Below are 20,443 nucleotides of genomic sequence, written 5' to 3' on the forward strand. Positions count from 1 at the left end.
ATATATTGAAGAAGTCTTAAGAGCCAGAAAAGCTAAAAGTCTTAAGTAAGCTATAGAAAAATTAGAAAGATAGTAGCTTTCTAATCTAAAGGACAGAAAAACCTGAACAAAAAATAAAACCAAGGCCTCTTGTACTTCAGAGGGGGAGAAAGAAAACTCTCCATAATTTCATGATGGAACATGTGGATGGAACAAGATAGATACCTGATGATTTTGCAGAAACTCTTGGAAAAGTTTCTGCTGGAAGCTACAAAAAATCCTGGGGCAGATAACCATGCAAGAGGTATCTTCTCCATTGCTGGTGTTTCTCAGGGGTTTGTTAGACAAGAACCAGCCAGGAACAGTTTTGGTAAAGCATTTCCTTGTCGAGAAAACACACTTTGGTGCTTCCCGGCCCCATTCCCTTCCAGCCTACATGCACAGCATGAAAGCACTGATTTATGCTTCTTAGCAGAGCTTTGGAAACATGTCTCCCTCAGCTTCCACCTTGAGGACATCTAACAATTAATTCTAGGTCACAGTCTAGTTTGGAAGGAGCTTTAACACAGGTGGAACATTACAAAGATTCAGAAAGGAAGATGGGAAAAAAAATCCACACTACAAAAATTCTTACTGGTCTAACCTATTGCTGACTTTCTCACATCCATGTTTCAGATCTCTTATAAGGAATGGTGTCTACAGAGCTTAGACCCTTAGCTTTTTCCAGTGGACAAATAATGCATCTACTTGATCAAACTTGATTCTGGGACTCTCTAAGATGAGCTTCTGGAGCTGGAGCTAGAACCCTGAGTACTTCAGTAGGCGCTTTTAACTGATTTAGGCTAGACTAAGTAGTGCATAGATGTTTTTTGTAGCTACTCACAGTGTGAAAGCAATGTTCTCACTCTCATCTAGAGTGCCATACAGAGAGATCAGGAATGGCTGGTCTACCTTGGTCACACTGGTCTTTCCGAAGAAATGTATCTTGACCTGATAATGGAAGACTGGAAAAACACAAAAGAAGAGGTCATTATGAAAAAAAAAACAAACCTCTCAAGCTCTGAAAAGACTGCAAGTGACAAATACACAAAAAGCCCTGCACACATCCTATGATAGTATACATAAGTATCATTAAACCAAGCTCTGTGGGCATTTAGGACAGTGCACAATATTTGCAACCCTTTATATGAAGCAAAAGAGCTATGTACTCCTAATACAGGAGTTTTGGTGCAGAGAATTCAGCCTTCTGACACCACAGATTAAGACTTAAAGGCCAACAAAACACTGTTGTTGCAGTTATTCCAAAACAGCGTTCTGAAACATATTCTAAACCAGAATGTCCTTGTGATTGCTGCTTCATCACACAATGCACACAGCAATAAACACACCACATAGCACAGTCAAAGCTACAGAGAAAATCAGTTAAAAAAAAAAAAAAAAAAAAAAAAAAAGGTCCAACTTGCAGTTATTTTGCTAGCTGAAAGCCATCCAGTTCTTTCTACAATGTCCATTGTAGGCCTACCACAGTGGCAATGGAAGACAAGAACTGCTGTGAGTTTTTAACATGGGAGTGGTGCTCCTCTGGCAAAAACAGTATGAGAATCTGACAAGTCTGGTGGCTGCACATCTTTAAATCATTACTCATCAGGCTAAACTCTTCTGATTATTTTCCCAGCAGCAGGAAAAATTCAACTGGATGAAAATAATGAAAAAAATTGAGATTCAGTTGTTCCAAATTGAGTCACTGTCTGGAGTGCAGAGTAAATATTGCTTTCATTCTGTCACTTAGAAGTTTCTTCCAGAAAACCCTTCATGTTGTATTGTAACTCCACCACCACATCTTGAATAAGATGACATTATTTTCTAATTCTGAACTTTAGCTTGCAGGTAAGCTAAATGCAGTCAAGCTTGACTCCTGCTCACTGTAGGCATCAATGCAGCAACTCTACCCAGTTGCAGCATGGTTCAGTGTGCACAGTGATTATGGACTTCATTATCTTAGGGATCTTTACCAATCTTAACGACTGTATGTGCCCACCCTGGTTCACAGCTGAACAAAAGCAGCACAATGCTTACCAGTAAGCTGCAGAACCTACCTTTGTAGGGCATCTGAGCGCGGGTCTTCAAGTACATTTTGGTGTTTCTCTTTGTTCTCACTCTGTTGACCTTATAACCCAAGTTGTTGCAACGGTTCTTCCGGCAGCTTAGGCAGAGGCCCTTCTCAAAGGCTTCTTTCGTGTTGCAGCGATAGGCCATGCTGGGCTTCTCTTCATAGAGGAGCGAGTCAATAAAGAGATGGATGGATCGCTCATGAGAGCACTTCACCAGCTGATCCACATCTTCAAAGAAAAAAATATATATATAGAATATGTATGCACACAAAAAACCGTAAGCAGTGACATAAACAAGCAAGAAACACTAGCTGGGCTTTATACCAAGAGTTTAGAAAGCACTTAAAGGAGCAAACCTCAGTCATCCAAAGCAGAGATACGGATACAGATCTCCCTTGAGATGTTGTATTGTTTGTTTCAGAGCAGCCTCACCTGAAAAGCCTTTTTCAGCAATCAGGCGGAGAGCTTCTCCCAAGTTGCAGCCTGGCTGGAAACCTCCACCATTAGGGTAGATATCGATGTGTCCAACAGGTTTCTGAATCCCAATGCTGCGATCTGGAGAGCCTCGAGTGTACGTGTGCAGAACATCCACAAAGTCAGCATCGTCCGGGGAGAGGCGGATAGGGGCGTCAGCATACTCAAAGGTGGGACCAGCAGGATCCAGACCTTTATTGCAAACCACAAAGAATAACTGAGATGATCATCTGTCAAAACACTGGCAATGACAGAAAATGCCAAACTTAGGTACCACATCGCTCTGGACTACTCATATGGCATCACTGAAGACATTACAGTGCAGTCATTTAAGTAACACCATGTAGGCAGGAGAACTAAATACACTGCCTCTACATGCTGTCACTATTTCAAACATAAGGTATATGTAAACACATATAAAGAAGCACAGATAACTTCTCCACAGCTGTAGTGTTTCCAGTGGACAGAGAAATGCTAGTAAATATTCTCCTTGGTGCTTCCCCCTCTTGTCAAGAAACAAAGAAACTGTTAATTTCTATTTGAAGCATATGAAGAACGGAAAGCATCTTGCTGCTCTCTACTAGGGAAACTGGGAAATGTAAATGAGAGCCTCACTGTCCGCACACCTAAGGGGAGTGACACATAATAGTGTCGGTAATGCTGCAGCTTGACAAAGAAAAGAAAAAAACAACCAGATCCACTCTGCCAGCGAGCAAGAACTCCCATTCAAAAGGCACGCACAAACGGGTTTTGTTACAGTGCCATCTCTTGCATCCACACAAACTACTTAAGAGATGGCTGATATATGTCTTGTGGGGACAGCTCTATTTCCTGCACCCAGCTCTGCCCACCCAAATCAGCTGAACATACTGTGAGCTGCCTCCCACTGCTGTGAAAGCTTCAGACTACATTCCATCATTTCCTCTGCTTAATGGCAATGCCGTTTCCCAGGAAAAAGTCCATCCTGGACACCAAAGGACAACTGTGAGGGCCACTGGTGTTTGAGTGATTTGGCAACCTCAGTGAAACAAACAAAAAAAAAAAAAAAAACAGGAGGCTGAGAGGAAGGAAGGGTAGAGGAAAAAATGCTCTGGCCACCTGATGTAATCCGCTGCTTCTCAGGAATCAGTCCTTCCTCAAGCTACTGCTATATAGGCCACCCTGCAGCATCCCCATGGATCTGAGATGACAGTGGATCTTGCTGAAAAGGCCCTTGATGCTAGGAAGAAGGGAGCTGGGCTCTGCCCTGAATGTAGCCCTGAAGCTACCTTGGAAACGAAGAAACCAGACAAGTGATTTTCATAGGCCCATTTGCTGACATTGGCACTTCCTTTCTCACTGAGATAAGTGCTGAGGCAACAAAGAGCTCAAGGCACCGGGCTGTAAACCAGTCATGCCACAGCACACTACCTTATCTAGTATACAATTCAGCCTCCAAAATTATGAAAATGACTCAAACTAGACATCTAAGTAATGCATGTGAGCAGATCAAGCATAAGTGTACTTCCTTACCATTCCAAAAACTCTTCCCAATATTATTTTTCGAGATTATTTGAGCTGTCTTTTACAACTTATTTTTCAGTAACCCACACCAGATTTCTTCAGAACATTTATCCAGTTCCCTTTTGAACTTACACAGACCTCTTGCATGTATAACTTCCCTCAACAATGAGCTCTGCAGGTACTACAACCACTGCAGGCGGATTGACCTCCTGCTCTTCCTGAGCAGGATCCCAGCATCTGCAAGGGATGACCACCTGGATGAAGACAACTACCTGAAGTTCTGCAGCTGCAAAAGAGATCTTCCTCACAATCTCATTCCCCCAAGCTAGTTTCTTCATGGCTGATAAATCCACCCACTTACTCATTTCTTGCACATAAGCACAGCAAGGCTTCTCACTCACTCCTACCCTGTGTTGATCTTTTATGAACCTTTTCCACCTTCTACAAAAATATCAGATTCTGATTCAATGTGGAATGAATGATTCAATGTGGAATGAACCCATAACCTAAGTACACCCAACAAGCAACAATTATTCTGGTAATATTTCAGTACAAAGAGAGGACTTTCCACTCTATGACCACAGGCTTTCTTACCAGTAATTCTGTTCACCTTCTTCTTGGTTAGACTCCCAGCAATCCCAGCAGCATGAGCACCCAGACTGTATCCCAGTAAGTGGACATTGTTGAGAGGGTAATTGAACTTCTCCTGCAGAGGAGAGCTTCATTTAAAGTTTGATATCAAACAGGACAGCATCGGATAAAAAAGGAAAATATTTTATACAAACCGCGATTTCTCTTTGGGCCACAAATAACAACAACAAAAAAAGCCACTAAATACAGTTGACATAACCTTGCTCTATATAAGCTTGCTTGAGCTTACTGTCTTAAGGCAAAAAAAAAAAAAAAAAACTTATATAGAGAAAAATGCAGAATTAAGGACAGAACATCTAAGGCTCTGTAAAACAGACAGTGTTTTCAGCCATCCTTTCCTCCCAGCTTTTGGGTCACCTAAATACTTCCCAAAGGCAAGTCACACTTCTAACAGTTTGCCAAGTGGTGGCTGCTGTATAATATGTAGGAACCTGTCTTTCATAGCTACCTCTCACAGAGCCTTCAGAAATTTTCTGTGGATCCACAGGACTCCACAGACCACAAGGTGAATAAATCTCTGGGCTGTTGTATAAAAGGCCTCCTTGTCAAAGGGACAGTCTTTAGATTAAAGCTGGGATTTTACCAGCCCAGCTGAACACACGGTCTGCCACAGCTTAACTCAGTCTATGCAAAAGACAACAATTAACTCTTTATGTCTGCTGCATCAGTGGCATGAAGATAAAACTGTTGCATTGTTGTTGTCCCCTGGAAAGATTACATGTGAGACACACATGACTACGTGTCTTACCTCCATCCAGTCAATAAACATAGCAACATCCTTTCCCACCAGCTTCGTGTAAGCAGCAGACACTGGGTAGTGCTGCTGAGCTCGAACCAGCCAGTCCACAACTATAACATTTGAATCAGGTTCCCTCTTGTACAGAGCATCCACCAGCTTTGGGACCCAGCTTTCATACATTCCTGTCACCTGTTATGTTGTGATGATTTAAAAGACAATAAAGGGAGACCTTGATAGTACGCATGGCACATAGACACCAAAGGATCTAACAGAGAATCAGGGGTGCAACGAAAAGGGACGTGCCACCCTTTCCTTCTTACCGTCCACCCATGGATCACCACAAAGGTTTTACTGGTATGGTTGAAGTTGCACTGTGCCAAGCTGTCCATCTGCCCAGGAACCAGGTAGCAGACATCCTCATCAGGCTCTGCAGGTGTTCTTAAGGAAAACTTGCTCTCAATCCCCTCAAAATTCATCTCAGCTTCTGCTGGACAAGATCATAATAAACACAGAGCACTGGTTTAGAAGTAGTAGGACAAACAGAAGTCACAGTTTATGAAGCTGGAGAGAGATTAGGAACAGACAAGAAATGGAACATGCTGTTTTCATTTCCCTCAGCAGCCACGTAAAAGGGAAACCAAAGGGTGAAAAATCACTCATTCTCCAAAACCACTGCTAATGCAGTGAGAATCTGCCCAGCTGCCCATTAGCTGCATAAATTCCTTTTAGGAGTCACAGTACTGCAGGAGAGCAGCAAGTTTCTCACCATACTATCATATATTTTGACAGCACATCTTCTAACTTCATCACAAATATCACTTCTTTGCCATGGCTTCTTTTAGGACATAGTAGTCACAGCTCACTAAAAATAAAAGCTGCAAAGTCCAAATCTTATAAAACACAGCTATTTTACCAACAAAGGGTTAATAGTAGGTATCAGATGTGCTAAGAAAACTAAATCAAGAATGCACAAGCCTGCATTTTGGAGGCAGTTTTTTTTTTTATATATTAAAAAAAAAGTCATCTCATGAACAACACTTGAGGGGGGAAAAAAAAAAAAAGTCTTCCTTTGCCTGGAACTATTTTGAATCCATTTGGAGGGAGAAAAAAAAATAAAAATCATGTACTGGCAGTAAGAAAACATGCGGTGGTCTCAAAGGATCACATCTCAGAACTTCCTCCAACTTCCAGACCCAAAAAATAAAAAAAAGTTATCGTTTTGTTCCTGTCAAGGAAGAAAAGTGACCCTAAGCTTCCTGCTCGCTTCTTCCTCCGTCTGAGAGGAAAGGTAAATGAATCCTCCTTTTAGGTCTGATTCAACATTTACACACCTCTATAGCCAGCTGACCCTGTCATTAACTGTGGGCTTAAAACCCAGTGCTTTCCTGAAGCCAGGCCAAACTCTGGCAACTTGCTTTTAGCAAATATTGATGGCCTGTTTTCCAAGTGCAGCTGAACTCTGGCCAGCTCCATCCTTCTCAGTGCTGTTTCCTGGCATCGTGACCACAAAGCTCTCACAAACTCCTACACACACACACACAAATGGTTCCAAGTCACCAGGAAACGTCCAGTAGCACGGTGAGGACCCCAGGCTAGGCATGCCAAAGCTCTTCTTCTGCACACTGAAGAAAAAGTTCTTCCTAAATCTGGTGCATCTCTCTGTCTCCATAAAATTGTGCTTCAACGTGCAGAAAAACTGATCATTGTTTCTAAAATTTGTTTTCTGGTCTTCTCATTGAAGGGCATGCAGATTCCTGCCTGACCTCACTCAGCCCTTGGTAGTTGTACAAAGTCTGTGAGGATCCTGCTGTCCTTGGAAGGCCACAGAAGTCAAGGTCTAAGCAAGCCCTGCAGCAAGAGGTGGATGAGACAGCATACTGGCTGGCAGCAAATGATTCAAGCCTTGGAGAGACTGCAGTCACCTAAAACCAATTGCTTAATGCTGCCTGCATTCCTGCACACTTGATGAAAGCAAAGCGCGCACAAAGAAGCTAGCAGGAGATGCTCGCTGAACAGAGGCAGAGCTCAGCTTTACTTTTGACCTTGGCTGTGCTAGGCTGGCCAGCTAATCCCACATAATTACACTGTCGGCCCCCTTCCTCCTAAAGAAAGGATGTGGCTCAGGAGAAACATTTTACTCCCAGTATGCAGAATGATTCATATAGTGTTGAAGATCAGACTTTGCCCATAGAGAACAAGCAATCTACCAATTCAAGTGCTGGTTTTCTCAGCAGTTGTCCACTTCTAGTTGTTTCCACTGACTCAAAATTCATTTTCTTACAACAAAGAGATCATAAATAAAAAAAAGATGTGAAAACCGATTGGTTAAGTATCAGCTAGAATTTTTCACTCAGCAGCAAAACAGTAAAACCCTGAAAGACCAGGAACAGCTTCCAAATCTAAGGCAACGAGGCAAGGACTTTCAATTATGTGTCTTCCTGTTCCACACAGGAAGGCAAACAATAATAGTCCACCTGCTCTCTAGTTAATAGTGCTTCCCTTCATATTTGGAAATCATTTCCTTTCTGAATTAAACATATCTGATAATCAACAAAAACCCAAATTAAATCCAAATCCCATTGTGTAGTGTGTTCTCAATTACAAACATATGCCAGAATCTGCACTTAGGTTCAGAATGCATCTTTTCTAGAAATAAGCTTCTGTGAAAACAAATTTGCAACACAACATGTACCTCACCTCACTATGCTGTGGGAGGATTTAGAAAGTCAGAAATTACTGCAACATCCATTCTGCTCAGAAGAAATATAATGGCGTGCAGCATTCACACGTGTTCAAATCCAGGCAGCAAGATACCATCTGGATGAGGCAAGTGCATGTTGTTGAGTTTGTTACTGACTTCTCAATGACACTAATCAGAAGCCATCCTCAAGAGCTGCCCAAGTTTGGCACTGAAAATTCTGTTTGGGTGTCAGAACAAGATCACTTTGTTCCTCATTCTGTGTTGCAGCACTGCCTCATTTCCCACCTGCGGTGTATTAAATTTTAGAAATACAGTACAGAGGCATGTACATAATAACAGATGCATACTTACAGTGCATTCTGCCCTCAATAAAGACTGAAATAATTTAAAATCATGGCTACAAAGCAGATTACTCTGGAAAGCAAGCATTTGCTATTTCAATTTTTGTACTTCAAAGTACAACTCACTCATATTAAAAGACTAAGAACCAAACTGTCATATATGGACTTTTGTTACTGACCTTGCTTTAAATCAACAAGAAAAAGAAGTCTCTTTAATCACATGCTATCTGAGTTGGTCAAACATTGTGACAGTGGGTCTTATACAAAGGGCAGTCTTATATAAAGCCAAAGAATTGCAGACAGACAACACACACATACCACAGTTTTGTTAATGATGTGTTTCAACTTGAGTTAGTTAAACCAAGGAACATCTGAAATGCAGAGACTTCCACATTTTTCTAACAAGTGAACAGGAATTTAATGGAATTTGCATCAAAGTTTTACATAATGTAGATGGTAGAAGTTAAATGAAGAAATCTATGACTATTCTTACTGAGATATTGAAGTCATTTTTGGGATGAGACTGCAACTCTATTTCTAGATGAGGCATCGATGAGGAACAGAGCTGGAGGTTAAAATTAGTAGATGAAACAAATCTATGCTTTTGCTAGAAATCACACTTTCTCAGGCTCAGTTCTGCAGGGGTATAAAGGCAAGTGCTGTGTCGCAAGAACTTCCAGGTGCACAGTAACAAAAACAAGCCCCCATTACGAAATGAAGCTTTCAGGTCACCTTACTGACCATAAGCCCACAGCAGTGCCCAGGAAGGGTTTTCTACCTCTTTAGGGAAATGGAAAGGGAGCAAAATTAAGAATTAAGCCACCTGTTTAAGAGTGAAGCTGGCTTCACTTACAGCAATGCTGCCAAGCTCCATTTTAACCTACTCCAATACTTTTCTTAACTTTCCCTTACAAAAATCTGTTTTCATCTTGTAAAAAAGCTGCTGTTTACATCAAGGTATAAAGGATATTTTAGAACTCATAAGTGCAGAAAAACTAATAAATAATAAATAAAAAAATAATAAAAAGCTAGTAACCATAAGTTGGTAATCTCATTTTTCTGCTTAAACCTCATTTCACTGACTTGGCCTTGCAATTTGCAAATTCCGTTCAGCCCATGACTCCTGTCAACTCTGAAAGCATCCCAAAGTCTTAAACATTCTGACTCAATAAAAACACAAGTTTGCTCACTAATAAGAGATCCAAATTCAAATTTCCTTCATGAGAAGCCAACAACAGCCTGGCAATTGTTTTGAACAAAGGAAACCATCAATGATCTGACGGGTGAAGATAGTGAATTTTGAAGAAATGACGGCATCTGGAATACGAATCTAAAACTCAAACAGCCAGCATCAGGTGCAGGATGCCAAATACAGTTTTACATGTGCAAGAATCAGTGCAATTCCAATAACGGTTTACATGGGAATCTTTGGTAAACAATATCCTGGCATTATGTACACAGAAATTGGAGTACTATTAGCTAGGTGCAAAGATCATCAGAAGTTATACTGCTAGCCTGCGCAAACACAACTCCACACACACAAAGGCAAACATCTGCACATAACATTAAACATTTACATAACCTGTTGGAATTAAACAGAGTAACTCATCCTCCTGCTGATAACCAGCATTAGGACAAAACATCCACCAGTTACACTGAACTCCTAAGTGAGCTCTCAGGCAAACTGATGGTCAGCTGTAATTAAGAGGCTATACGACAGGAAGCATGATTGCTTCACCAGATCTGCACTATAAACTGCAAGCAAACTACCGCACTGTAATCTGTCAAAACCTTTCCTTTCAGTAAGGTTACAGTTTAACCTTACTGTGAAAGAAGTCTCAGCTTTCCAGACAGCAGAGTCCTGAGGTTAAGTTCTCCCCTCGCTTCCCAGAGGAAGGAGAACACTTCTGGACAACTCAGAGCAGGTGCCTCACATAGCCCAGCCCTGCAGCTTGGCAGGGTGAAGGCATGCTGCGGCTGCTGCACTGTGCACATGGGTGCTGCAACTCGCTGAGGAGCTCCCTACCAAATGTATGCTTACTCAGCTGCAGCTGGGAGGCTTGTAACTCAATCCAGCAGCAAAGATCCTGCCATCCATCAGCTCCTCTGGGATATCTGGAATTAGCCCAAGACAATAAAACACAATCACTGCCAGACTGTACAGTAATACGGAGGAAAGAATGCATGAGAAAGCCACAGCATGCAAGCGCTTCCTGCACAAAGAGTGAACTTCCTCAGGAGTTCAACCGCTCATGGTACGCCCACAGCACATGGTGATGCACAAGATCCTCAGCCCTAAGCCATCTCAGAAGGTCATCTACTCTGCAGAGGACACACCACAGCTGCCCTCAGCTCTTCCCCAAACATGGCCACAGTAAAAACCAACAGCTCACATCGCACAACAGCATTAAAAAATGTTGTAATCCCAGACTCCTGATTTACACTGGTAAAAATAGAGATCAGCACGTGCTCCGAGCAGTGTATTATCTTTTCCTGGAACACCAATGATATCTTCACCTACAGTATCTTTTTCCATGTTGTTTACTAAATACTCTAGATTCCTGGTGGGCTGCATCATGTATTTTCCATGGTTCCTAAACATCTTTTTACCATGGTGTCAAAGAAAGTGTCAGGCTGAAGGCTTACACAACTTTAGGATAACCACACAACCTGTTTTCACATAGTTTGTTCCTATGGAGAAATAATGCCATCATTAAGTATATGACAAATCAGTTCCTAGAGGGATGAAAGCCTGCTCTGGGAAGAGCTATTTTAGCATATGAAACTTGGGTACTGCGATGAAAACCGCTTTTGATTGCCTTTAATGGCACAAGTCTGGATTCAAAATGAGAATACATTCTTTTGACTGTGCCCTAGCACCCCATCCTCTTTCTTGTGAGCAGTTCCCTCCAGTTTCCTCATACATGTGGAGACAAAGGCATCTGCTGTGAAAAAGCAACAGCTCACATACTACACCTGAGCTTCACCCAGCAGTTTTGGGAAACTTTTAAATATGTGGACTATTAAAGGATGCACTTGTCTGCCACACAGTGTCTAAGGTAGTAACACCATGACACAGCACCACTAACATAAATTTGAAGAGTTGTAGTGTAACAAAATCAGACTCATTGCTTGCTAAAGCTGTAATAATGTTATGCATTAACCAGAGAGTATTAGGAAACACCCAGCAGGGTAGTGATCAACAGGCACACGTGCTACTTTCTCTGTTCTGCAGAGTGCCTACACAAAAATGTAGACATTATAGGTGTGCACTGATACATATTGGAGACATCCACTCCTCTTTTTTTCCCTAACGGATTTTGTTACGTTAATGGGACTAACTGCTGACCAAATGCATTATTATGACATTGATGACATTCAGCCTTGTCTTACACACCGCAGACTGGGAGCCCTGGCAAGCCGGAACTCAAGACGGGGCTCAAGATGCCAGCCGTGATGGTACGGCTGGGCCCGCCTGCCTCTAGCAAAGGACTCTTAGAATCCACCTCGCCCTGGGTAAAACAAACAAACAAAAAAAAAAAAAAAAAAAAAAAAAAAAAGAAAGAAAAAAAAGAAAAAGACAAGCAGATCCCAGATGTCCGAACCGCGAAGCCGCTCCAGTACTTCCCTAAGGGGATGCGAGTCCCCCCGTTCCTTCCCCAACCCCACCCCACTAACCAGCAGGACTGCGAGCTGCAGCCCCGCAGAGCTTTCCTCACCACCCGCGCCCCAGAGCATCCAAGGCGAAGAGGGAGCCCCACGCGCCCCGCTGCTCTCCGCCCTGCTCCGCCCCTCGCACGCTCCGGCTCCGCCGGGGACCGCCCCCGCCCCGCGCCGCACTGGCACTCACCGGGATCTGAGCCGGCGGCCCCGCGCATGCAGAGGCAGAGCACAACCAGCAACGCCGTTTTCCCCATCCCGCGTCCTCGCTCCATGCGCTGTGCCGCGGCGGAAAAGTTTCAGTGTGAGGGGTTAGCAAGCAATCAAACAACGAAAAGAGTACACAAGTACTAAAACTCTACACGACTGTAAGTAAAGAGAAAAAACAACAACAACAAAAGAAAAACCCACGAAGAACTGAGTCACTCCGGGACAAACCCGCAGCAACGGCCCTCTCCAAAACCTGTAGGCAACCCACCCTCACTACTCACTACCGCTGCCGCCGCCGCCTGTCTCTCCTGGCCCCTTAAGTCCCCGCCAGTATGCAAATATGCAAATGAGCCCCCACGCCCATTGGCGCGCGCCACGGGGCGTGGCCACCGCTGGCCCGGGCACAGGCGACGGGGAGGGGGAGGGTCGGGCCGCTCCCGCGGGGCCCCGCGACCCTCGCTCCCCCGCACGGCCCCGGCACGGCTGGGAGCCGCGAGCTCCGCCAGCGGGTGCGGCTCTCTCCCCGGCTGTGCGCCTGTGGTCTGGGTGCTCTGCCTCTGCTCTTTGCCTCGCAGCCCGCTGCAAGGCCTTTCCCCTATGCTCTCTGTCCTGGCCCCCCGAGCCTCGAATGCTAGCTTCCCTCTTTCCTGCGCTGTTGTACCAAGAAGCAACTGGTGTTCAGGTCTCTGCTCGCGAAGCACCTTTTGCTGCTCGTGTTGCCTTTGCCAATGCTTAGTTTTGCCAGCAACCAAGGGGGTCCAAGCTCGGAGTACAAGTTGCTAGAGGTTGCCATGTGTACTCTAGAGAAATGCAGACTTGCCTTTCCTAGTTTTTCAGCTCTCTGCGCCCCTCTGCCAGAAGTTTGCCATCTGTCACCTTTTGCTGCTGCCATAGGGTGAAGGATCAGTTACGTAAGGAAATGTAACAGAGAAACATTAAATTAATAACGAGCCTTGTTTTTATTTTGCATCGTATTGTCAAAGGCTTGGCTTCATGAAATGCTTTTGGTGTAGGGAAGGAGGACTCCTTGGTTTTGGCAGCATGGAGCAAGCGCCATGCACTTCAAGGGCAGTGGCTTTTCAGGGTGGAAATTAAAACACACCTGGTCCCCATGGGCACAGCTGTTCAACAGGAGGTGGCTCAGGCAGAACGGCACTGGGTCATCTCTGCAAAGTGCCAATCTGATAAAAGACCAATAAGATCCCAGTACAAGTATGCATCTCAGGTTGGGTGTGGAGAAAAACAGATCTGAAAGAGAGCTGAAGCAGAGGCACAGGCTGCCCATGGAGGTGATGAAGTCACTGTCCGTGGAGGTATTCAAGAACCAGGTGGATGTGGCACTGAGGTTAGTGGCCATGATGGGGATTTAGTGGTCTTAGAGGTCACTTCCAGCTTAATGATTATACGATTCTGTGATGTCGGCTTTTTATATCCAAAAGGCACTGGAAGAAGTTATTGAAGGTGCAACTGAGACTGAGACTTTCTTCCAGCCAAGATGAGCTGGGTGCAGGATATAGAGCAGCACAGGAGATAGGAACTGAGAACCAGGGGCAGTGGACAGGCAGTGGACAGGCAGTGGGGGGCTAGGGGCGAAGAGAGGGACCAGAGGATGGGAATGTGGGCTGGAGAAGCACAGTGTGCTCCCTGCTTTGAGTAAGTGTTGAGCATATCGATTGGCTGACACGCCTGAAGGCTGTGTTGCCATTCAGCAAGACCTGGACAGGCTGGAGAGCTGGGCAGAAAAAAAACGGATGAGGTTTAATAAAAGCAAGTGTAGAGTCTTGCATCTGGGGAGGAATAATTCCATGCACCAGTACAGGTTGGGGGATGACCTGCTGGAGGGGAGCTCTGCGGAGAGGGACCTGGGTGTCCTGGTGGACGACAGGTTGGCCATGAGCCAGCAGTGTGCTCTTGTGGCCAAAAAGGCCAATGGCTTACTGGGGTGCATTAAAAAGAGCGTGGCCAGCAGGTCGAAGGAGGTGATCCTCCCCCTCTACTCTGCCCTGGTAAGACCTCATCTGGAGTACTGTGTCCAGTTCTGGGCTCCCCAGTACAAACAAGACAAGGATCTCTTGGAAAGAGTCCAGCGGAGGGCCACAAAGATGGTGAAGGGCCTGGAGCATCTCTCCTATGAGGAAAGGCTGAGTGAACTGGGTCTGTTTGGCCTTGAGAAAAGGAGACTGAGAGGGGACCTGATCCAGGTCTATAAATATCTAAGGTGTGGGGGGCAGAATGGCGAGGCCAGACTGTTTTCAGTGGTGAGTGGAGACAGGACAAGGGGAAATGGCTGGAAACTGCAGCATAGGAAGTTCCGCACAAATGTGCGCAAGAACTTCTTTACAGTGAGGTGACGGAGCACTGGAACAGGCTGCACAGGGAGGTGCTGGAGTCTCCTTCTCTGGAGATGTTCAAGACCTGCCTGGATGCCGACCTGTGCGACCTGGTGTAGGGAACCTGCTTTGGCAGGGGGGTTGGACTCGATGATCTCTGGAGGTCCCTTCCAACCCCTACAATTCTGTGATTCTGTGATTCTGTGATATCCTCTGACTACTGGTTGCGACTCTGTCATCAAAACAACGGCAAGAACTTTCTCATGTCTTTTTTTTTTTTTTTTTTTTTTCTTTCCAACTGTGGTCTAAACAATGCATTTTCTATTGATTTAGTTTAGTTGAAGCTCCGTAGTGTAATTTCCCCCTTACAAATCAACCTGGCTCCGTCCAGGTTCAGACATCCTTCCTAGAAAATTCCACTCCCTGCAGCCAACATTTAGCAAATGAAGAGAACAATGTAAAATAAGACTCCATAACACAGACTGTCAGGTCACCATAGTCACAGGTAATACTTCCAAGCCAATGGAGCAAAACAGGGCATGAAGGCTGTCCCCATCATTCTTCACAGCTATGCCAATGGCTACTGCAGCAAAATAGTGTGTTAGAACACAATGGTGAGAAGACAACTGATGCAGGTTAGTGGCAGGTGTGATGAGGTAGAACAAAGCCCTGGCAATGCCTGGCAGGCCAGCCCAGGGCCAATGCTGGACCCCACAGCCTCTGCTAATCTGCAGGCTGTAGTCACAATTTCAGTTAATTCCCAGTTCAGACAGTGGATCCTATCGGTAGCCAAGGACTGGCTGCAGATCTGTGGGCTTCTTGGAGTAATATCTAATTTGTTACATTGAAAATGCCTGTTTGCATAATTTTTTTGTTCCATGTCTTTGCCATGCCTTATTTCAGGACACAGTCTGAAAGAGTTATGCAAAGTCTCCACCTAAAAAAAAAAAAAAAAGAAAATTGCAAACAAAACATTAAAAGCAAATTTTGATGTGATGAAAGAGAATAAGCAGAGTGGGAGGGGAGCAAATTCAGTTTTCTCAGATCTTGAACAAGCTGCTTAAGTCTGTTGTAAACACAGCTGCAAAATACTCTGAAATAATGGGCTTTCATGAAGGCAGGACGTGCCTGCCCACAGTGCAGTTACACTGCTCTGACATAACCTTCTCCCAGCGTTTATAAAGCCTTCATTCCTTGCAGAAGATCATGGTCAGACTGTGAAGGAGCTCCATGGCATCAACTCAACATGCTCCAGTGCACCCATCAGCTGGATATGAGTTTTGCTTCCTCTGTAAAATACGTAATCCTATAGCGGAAGCAAAACTTGACCTGTGAATCAGAGCCTGATGTATCATTCTTGGGGATGCTGAAGTAAGTGGAAGGTAACAGAGCTGAAATATATTATTTCCAATAGGGGCGGGTGGGAAGTGTGGAGGCAGGGAGATGGGAGTTGCATAACTGGGCTGGTGTTTGCATCCGTAGAACCATGTGCAAGTTTAGAGTCAGAACAAGCCCACATGTGTCTGCCATGCACTGTGAGCAGGCTGGGCTGTGTGGTGCGTTTGGTTAGACCTTAAGCAGATTCACTGCCTCACACAACAGCAAGCAAGGGGAGAATCAACCCTAGCACTTATTTCCACTCCACTACACCTAAGAGGGCCTGAAACACAAGGCAAAAGCCTATGTGTGAGAGAGAGAGAGAGCTAACACCATAACTGTGATCGTTCCTGTGCTGTTGTAGGTCTCCTCACACAGGTGATCAGATAGCTCAGGACAAGAGGTCTTCCAACAAACATTATTTTCATAGAAGCAAACAAAAGCTTTCCTTCTTGTGAGGAGATGCAAGTAGGCAAGAGATCTCTGTTTTCACCCTATGAACATTTAAGTTTTCCTTCTGTGGAAAAAGAAAGAGGAAATTAAATTCAAAAAGAGTGATTTTCTGTGTGATTTCTCCTCTAGTAAGTTTATCAACAAGGAAGCCTTCCATCCTGCTTAAAGTTTGTTCAGAGATAGCAAGAGGCATTTCTGAAGGGTGCTTCTCGTGAAAACCAGCCACCTCATAATAAAAACATGGCTTGGAGGTAAGAAATGGCTTTCGCCAGTCTGTGAGTAACTGCTCCCTCAGTCTTCAGGGCCAAGAAGGAAAATGCTAAGCAACTTTTTGTATTCTTCACTCCCTTGCCCTTTCTAGGGCTGTGTTATGGCTTGCTGCTCCCTTCTCATGTAGCCTTATCTTTCAGACAAGGTCCTGGCTCACTGATTAGCAGAAGGCTTCATTCCTCTTTGCCTCGCTCTCTGATTTTCAGTTCAGAACTCAGGCTGTCCACATACTCTCACAGAGAGGCCTGGGCTCCAGCACAGCTTGTGTGGTGGGCCTGTGCCACTATTTTCTCAACTACAATTTATTTAATTATCACGCCGCAGGCAGTGCCTGCCAAAGCCAGCGTGCTGTCTGGCCAGACACATCTTTCAAAATGCAATGCCAAGGGAGAGAGTTCCTGCAGCCTGTTTGGCGTGGCGGGCAGGGGAGGACAGGCCTGCTTCACACCCATTGGCTGCAGGATGGGCCCCTCATTGCCCCTGACACAGCTCCCAGCCCTGCCTGCAGTAGGGTAAAGATGACGTTGTCTGAAACTTCTGCAAGATTACACAAATGAGTGAGGGCAGGGGGGAGAAGGAGAAGGGAGAGCTCATGTCTGAGTGGCACTGCTCTGTCCCTGCAACACTTGGGCATGGCAGGGCAGGGGCTTAGGCTCTCCTACCAGTGAGGTGCCTGGTGGGCAGCCTTCAGCCTCCCCTGTTCCTCTTACGCCAACTGCTAAGCCCGTTCCCTAATCATGGGAACAGAACCCTCTGCTTGGGCCCCAGCCTGGCATTCTGAATCCTGCTTGCCTTGGGGACAGCGAGGAGGCTGAAGTGGAATGCATGGTGAAGCCAGCGTGGGAAAGCGTGCGTGTTGTTTCTGTCTCAAGAAATGTACCAGGGAAGAGAAGCCACTTCTCTGGCCTCTGGGCTCCCCGGCGAGGAATAGGATAATCGCTCAGTTTCTGCTTCCCCTTTACTTTGCTCTGCAGCGCTGACAGATGGTGTGTGGTGCAGCCAAGACTGGATTCCAGCTTGTATCTCCTCCGGTCGCTTGCGACTTACTCAGAACAGATTCCTCCTTGGGTTGACATTTCCATCTCATCCCAAAGGGGAATTCTTTTTAATTTTCATTTAAAGTTTGGCTGAGCTAGCATTGCTGCTCTGGACTTTCGCAACTGCAGTGTAAAAACTCCCTCCTGGCCCAGTGCTGCTGATGTGGACATCTAACCCAAGCGCTCATGGAGAGAGGGCTGTGCTCCCCCAGGACAGGTCAGCACGCCTGCAGTCAAGGCACGCTCGTGGTGCACCACCAGGGACTGTTGAGAGATCTTGCAATGATTTTGTGCTCCTGGGTTTCACATGCCTCATTTCTGTGCCCAAAATTACAGGAGTTTATTCCTCTTCACATGCACATGTAAGCATACCCACAGGCATGTGTACCCTCTCCATTTTTCTCTTCCTGCTGTGTTTGTACATGACTAGCTTGGTATCGACTTAGGACTCTGATATTGGTTCCCAGTTCCTCTGTTCAGTATCAGACAGGCAACTAGAATATGCCAAAGAAAGGGGGGAAGTTAATTTGAGAACATCCCGAAGATTGAAGTGTAGAGCACGGGAGGCAAGAGGCTGAGTATCTCTCTCTCTCCAGCTCCTGTTCAGTGATTCAAAGTCACAGAATCACATAGAATCACAGAAATGTAGGGGCTGGAAGGGGCCTCTAGAGATCATTGAGTCCAACCCCCCTGCCAAAGCATGCTCTGTTGGCCAGGTTGCACAGGTAGTTGTCCAGGCAGGTCTTGAATATCTCTAGAGAAGGAGACTCCAGAACCTCCTTGGGCAGCCTGTTCCAGTGCTCCATCTCCCTCACTGTGAAGAAGTTCTTACGCACATTTTTGCAGAACTTCCTATGCTTTGGTTTGTGGCCATTTCCCCTTGTCCTATCACTACATGCTGCTAAAAAGAGTCTGGCTTCCTCCCTTTGCCTCCCATACCTTAGATATTTATAGACATTGATCAGATCATCTCTGAGTCTTTTTTTCTCAAGGCTCAACAGACCAGGTCACTCAGCCTTTCCTCATAAGAGAGGTGCTCCAGGCCCTTTATCATCTTCATGGCCCTCTACTGGACTTTTTCCAGGAGATCCCTGTCTTGTTTGTACTGGGGAGCCCAGAACTGGATGCAGTACTCCAGATGAGGCCTTACCAGGGCAGAGCAGAAGGGGAGAATCACCTCCCTTGACCTGCTGGCCACACTCTTTTTAATGCATCCCAAGGTCCTATTTGTGTCTTGGCCACCAGGGCACACTGCTGGCTCATAAGCAACCTGTTGCCCTCCAGGACACCCAGGTCCCTCTCTGCAGAGCTCCTCTTCAGCAGGTCATCCCCCAACCTCTACTGATACACACCTCCCTAGGTTGTTATTCCTCCCTAGGTGCAAGACTCTACACTTGCTCTTGTTAAACCTCATTTGGTTCCTCTCTGCCCAGCTCTCCATGCTGTCGAGGTCTCACTGAATGGCAGCACAGCTTTCTTATGTGTCAGCCATTCCTTCCCAACTTCATATCATCAGCAATGATCCCCTCATCAAGATCATTGATGAAGATGTTGAACAAGACCAGACCAGCACTGAGCCCTGGGGAACAGTACTAAATACAGGTCTCCAACCAGACTTTGCACTGCCAAACACAATGCTCTGAGCTCAGCCAGTCAGCCAGTTCTCAACCCACCTCCCGTCCACTCATCTATTCCAGAGGATTTAGCTCTATGAAGTTTCACCAAGTTTGCATATGCATTGTAAAATTTCTTTGTCTGGTCTATCCTGTTTGTTACGTGAAAAATCCATAGAATCATAGAATTGTTATTTCCATCTACTATATATACTATATATATATTTTCCTTTCACCAAGAGCCACTGAAGGAAGTACCTCATCTCTGCATCAGGGCATTATGTGAGGCCAGCACTGTCATGTGCTCAGGGCAACCACTAATGCAGGGGACCTTTTGCCTGATGTTAAAGCCCTAAAGTGCTCAGTCTGGCATTTTTAATGCAAAAGTCACATGCATGTCACTGAAGACAGAGAGGAAGCATGTTCTAGCTCCCACTGGAGTCAAGGGGCACCTGCTCTGCATGAGGGCAGCCTCTGAAACAGAAAACACAGTCAGATCTCATCAAGGTAGTGCAGATCTTTTCACTAGGCACTCACACATGGCAGATGATCATTCGGTTTTTTTAAAGGTCTCCATCACCATCTCCTTCCTGACTCATTCCTACTGTGCCCAGTGCATCCTTGAAGCTGTAGGAGACAGCAGTGAGACCCCAATGTTGCTGCAGGGAAACTGCTGTTGGTGACACCACATCTGGGCAACAGTTGTCCTCTGTAGCTGCTGAGGCCTTGTGTCTAGGCTCTACAGAGAGCAGGAAGCCAAGGAAGATGTTCAAAGTGGCCTGCTCCAATGCTCTGTGTAGAGCAGAAGGAGACAGAGCCCAGACCTCCTTTGGCAGGGAAAGCATGGCACAGGCCTAAGTGGGTAAAGCCAGAGGGACCACTGAGCAGGTAATGGAAAGCAGGAAAATTGTTTGCTCTTTGTCTCCTTTGGGTGCCACTGGTTTCAGGCTCCACTGGAGCCTTTATCTCCTCCCCATTCATACCACCCAGTGTT

The 20,443-nt window shown here is 45.4% G+C and overlaps 1 protein-coding gene across 4 annotated transcripts in view; it reads right to left on the reverse strand.

The window, feature by feature from the left end:
• The window catches only part of LPL (lipoprotein lipase), a 51,199-nt gene that overhangs the window by 4,681 nt on the left and 26,075 nt on the right, over positions 1–20,443 (reverse strand). The window contains exons 1-8 of one of the 4 annotated variants that reach the window (XM_042822774.1): positions 13,031–13,044; positions 12,350–12,437; positions 5,778–5,944; positions 5,467–5,646; positions 4,662–4,773; positions 2,523–2,756; positions 2,076–2,318; positions 863–983 (exon numbers count right to left, since the gene is read on the reverse strand). In XM_042822774.1, the coding sequence (XP_042678708.1) occupies positions 863–983; positions 2,076–2,318; positions 2,523–2,756; positions 4,662–4,773; positions 5,467–5,646; positions 5,778–5,944; positions 12,350–12,434 (1,142 nt within the window). In that variant the 5' untranslated portion in view covers positions 12,435–12,437; positions 13,031–13,044. Of the gene's footprint in view, positions 1–862; positions 984–2,075; positions 2,319–2,522; positions 2,757–4,661; positions 4,774–5,466; positions 5,647–5,777; positions 5,945–12,349; positions 12,696–13,030; positions 13,045–20,443 lie in introns of those variants that run through there. The other 3 variants (XM_042822772.1, XM_042822775.1, XM_042822776.1) reach the window with 3 other exon arrangements.

Source organism: Centrocercus urophasianus, unplaced genomic scaffold (genome assembly GCF_019232065.1).
Source record: "Centrocercus urophasianus isolate 14NV4802_14NV808 unplaced genomic scaffold, USGS_Curo_1.0 seq_21, whole genome shotgun sequence".
NCBI lineage: Eukaryota > Metazoa > Chordata > Aves > Galliformes > Phasianidae > Centrocercus > Centrocercus urophasianus.